Here is a 3835-nt window from a genome sequence, read left to right as displayed (position 1 = left end):
TGGATGGATAGATGGATGGATGGATGGATGGATGGATGGATGGGTGGGTGGGTGGATGGATGGATGGATGGATGGGTGGGTGGGTGGATGAATGGGTGGACGGATGGATGTGTGGGTGGGTGGATGGATGGATGGATGGATGGATGGGTGGTTGGGTGGGTGGGTGGATGAATGGGTGGACAGATGGATGTGTGGGTGGGTGGATGGATGGGTGGTGGGTGGATGAATGGGTGGGTGGATGGGTGGACAAATGGACATACAGGTGAGTTGTGGGTGTTTGGGCGAGAGGGAAGAAACCTTTGCTGAAGAAGCATGCAGAGGCTGGACTCTGGCTGAGACCCCTCTTTGGCGCCCTGGGGCCCCCACACCTGCGCACCTTCCTGGCAGTTCTCTTCGTCACTCCCGTTGAGACAGTCGGGCTGCCGGTCACAGACTCTGGCCAGGGAGATGCACGTGCTGTCCTCTTGGCACTGGAACATGGCTCTGCACACTTGGGGACAAGGGCGGTGGCAGGAGACCGGGCAGCTGGGCTTGGCGACGCTGCCCGCGGCCGCCTCGCGACTTCCTCGGCTTCCTCACGTTTGCGTGTTCACGGGGACCCCGCCCCCGGGGGGAACTGGCCAATGGCTGGTCCAAGCTACCTGTCCTGGCTGAGCCCGGACCTGGGGCTCACGGGCTCCGAGTGTGGGCACCGCCCCAGGCCCGAGCCTCGGCGCACGGCGGCGCAGCCCTCTCTCTGCCCGCCTCTCGCCCCACACCGTTGCTGAAACGGGAGCAGGACGGTGTCCGGAGGCTGTTCCCCCTGGAGGGGGCGGCCCGAATGGTGACTCTGGGGCCCAGAACCCCTGGTGCAGGGGGGATTATTCTGGAGAGCCCAGGCTGGGGTTCAGGACACTGCGCCCCTTCTTCCAGGACTGGGCGGTGTGAGTACAATGTCCGTAAAGACCGGAAGCTCCAGCCTGAACCCCTGCGGTGGAGGGGTGCGGACCCACTCAAAGGAGGGAGATAAAGGTTTTTCTCTCTGGCCAGGAGAAAGGACCAGGCCAGCTGCCTTGCGTGGCCGCCGCCTGATCCTGGCCCTGCCTCATTCTCTCCATCCCTCTGGGATGCCGGGTGGGTGATGGCCTGGCGGGACGTGCCCTGGGCTGGGGTCAGGCGACCCGGGCCAGTCCCGAGGGCACTGCCCCGCAGAGGTCTCACCCCACTCTGCACTCCATCTTGCCGGGCCCTGGACACAGTAACTGACCCACAGGTGGGGGCCCGACTGGGAAGCTGCTGGGGAGCATGGGGCGGGTGGGCGGGCAGCTCACCGCAGTTCCGTTCGTCCAGGCCGTTGGGGCAGTCCTTGACCCCGTCGCAGGCGGGCACGCAGAGTCCGTTCACGGAGCAGAGGAACTCTCCCGGGCAGGCTGCGGGGACAGCGGCGTCGGGCACGCGGATGAGCCCCTGCGCGCGCGCACGTCCTCTGCACTCGAAGACGCGCACCTGCGCGCGCGCGCACGCCCTCTGCACCCGCCTCTGCGTGCCCAGTCCAGCACACGTCCACGGCGGTGCCCACAGCACACAGTGGACGGACAGAGGTGTGTCTGCCCGGGGAGCACACACACTCTCTGCAGTATCCAGCTCCCAGGGATGGCAGAGGCGGGGCGAAGGGGGGCGCCGGGAGTGGGGGGCCCCCATACTCACGGTCCGACTGGTTGTACAGGCTGTAGTGCACCTGCACGCCCGGCCCGGTGAGGAAGGTCTGGGAGGTGAAGTTGATGGTGATGCCGGCGGAGGCCACCACAGGGATCCTCTCGGCGTAGGGCTGCAGCGTGCGCAGGCCGCACAGCCTGGGAGACCAGAGAGGCTCAGGGCCACGTGGGCGGGCCTCGGAGGGAAAGCCGGTCTGAGGGGGCAGGGGAGGCGCACGCCCGCCCCCACCTCCTCTGTCCTGACTGCTCCCTTGGGTGACCGCTCACCCCCACGGCCATCTTCTAGAGAGCAGCCTGGCTACGTCACTTGTCCGCCCCAAACCTTCCATGGCTCCACACTGGCTGTAGGATGAGACCAACGTCTAGATGCCAGTCCCGGCCACCCCGGAACCCTCAGAGTTCCCGCCCTGCCCCTGACTCTGTCCCTCCCTGTGAAACAAGGGGCCTGAGCGCTGACCAGCCGCTTCACTGTGTCCTAGGCTGAAGTCCTCCACTGGTCTGTAATGTGTGGACAGAAGTCGCTCCCCTTGGCTGGGACTGGATGACACACAACTCCCTCCCCGTTCAGCCCTGACCCTCCTGCTGGAGAGTGGCCACTGCCCCAGAGAAGATGCCTCACAGGACAGAGGGGTTGGCTCCTTCAGCTCTCAGGACTGCCCCCCAGAAAGGGAGCACCCCACAGGGCACAGAGATGGGGGAGGCAGCCAGAAAAGTGGTGGTAAGACTCCCACAGAGGTAGAGGTGTCGAGAGAAGGTGGGAGGAAGCTGGGGGGGCGGGAGTGGGGGGACGCATTGGGGGAGGGTCCACAGAGCAGGTCACCCATCCCAGGGGCAGGGGCTTCCCGAGAACTTCCAGAACGCACAGTGCACTAACAAGTCAACCGCGTAACCAGCAAGTAACCCGTGAACACCTGAGGAAGCATTTTTGGGTTGTCTTAACCCAAAACTGGGGGTCCCTCCCGGCCTCAGCAGCAGCATCACAGACCTCCTTGGTCAGGAATTTCAGGGTTCTTGCAGCCACTCCACCCCGAGGGGGGGATGATTCTCACCCTGTTTTACAGATGAGGCCCATAAGGAAAAGAGCCACGTGGGAGCCCAGTCTCTCTGGAGAACCCACCTGTCCTGCCGACTCACCCCGAAACTCGGGCGCCAGGGCCGAGCCGGGCAGTCACCCGCCCCCCTGGTCTCGCCTGGAGCCTCCCTGTACTCTCCGGCCACACTGTCACTCTCAGACCAAGAAGCGGTTTTCAAAATGTGTCCAGAGAACCCGGGAGGGTCCACAGGACAAATAACTTGGCATCACAATGCACAGACATCTTTGCTTTTTGAGAGGATCCCGGAATTTTCCAGAGACCGTGATGTTTGGAATGGGGAGCACCGGCTGCTATTCCTGCCATTTAGGAAAGTGGCGAAAATGGAAGGCGATGAGACTTTTCTCACCAAATGTTAATTTTTCATAAAATATGTTATTTATGTTAAAATGTAATGGGTTGATTATGATTTTGAGTGAGTTGATTTTTAAAACGTTCTCAGTTTTCACCTCTAACACTGAAAACATAAACCATAGAATCTGTAGCCTGCATTCCTAGGGTGTATGATCATTTCAAATGGTGTCAGGAACGCTAGGATGGAAATTTTTGAGAACTTTCATCCAATTTGCTCAAGTCACCTGGGGACCCGGCTGGAACGGGTCACCACCAGGGGGCGCCCTGGCGCAAACCTGCTCTTCCGTCCTTTCAAAAAGTAAACAAGGGTGGTTGTGTTTGTTGTGAAAGTGGACGAGTCTGTGTCACCACGGGTTACTATCCCCAGAGAACTTCCTGGGAAACAGACAAGGACTTAAGGCTGGGAAGTGCTGGGCAGGGGGAAGCAGTCGAACACACTGGACCTCCCCCCAGCTCAGGGATGGACACTGTCCCCAGGTGGTCTCAGGGAGATGTGGAGAGACTGGAGTTATAGGGGGTGTTGGTGGGGAGTGTATGCTTCCATCTAGAAGAACTTGAAGGCCGAGTGGTCACCGCAAGTGATGGCCAGGGGTCATCAGGACGGCACACAGGGGTTTTCTGGAAACCCAGAGAATTTCAGTATCAGCCATAGCTCAGCCTGGCATGTCGGGATCCTGCCCTGCTGGTGGGTGGGTG

General features: G+C 61.1%; 1 protein-coding gene across 2 annotated transcripts in view; it reads right to left on the bottom strand.

Annotated features, from left to right (window-relative positions):
* TMPRSS6 (transmembrane protease, serine 6) overlaps window positions 1-3835 on the bottom strand; it is a 24539-nt gene that overhangs the window by 5728 nt on the left and 14976 nt on the right. For both annotated transcript variants that reach the window (XM_004675687.2, XM_012720670.1), the window contains exons 10-12: window positions 1687-1832; window positions 1311-1409; window positions 377-490 (exon numbers count right to left, since the gene is read on the bottom strand). In XM_004675687.2, coding sequence (XP_004675744.1) covers window positions 377-490; window positions 1311-1409; window positions 1687-1832 — 359 coding nt within the window. The remainder of the gene's footprint in view (window positions 1-376; window positions 491-1310; window positions 1410-1686; window positions 1833-3835) is intronic.

This window comes from Condylura cristata, unplaced genomic scaffold (assembly GCF_000260355.1).
Source record: "Condylura cristata isolate star-nosed mole 26May11 unplaced genomic scaffold, ConCri1.0 scaffold00004, whole genome shotgun sequence".
Classification (NCBI taxonomy): Eukaryota; Metazoa; Chordata; class Mammalia; order Eulipotyphla; family Talpidae; genus Condylura; species Condylura cristata.
The sequence above is the reverse complement of the archived record's forward strand: the minus strand, read 5'-3'. Positions and strand labels throughout refer to the sequence as shown.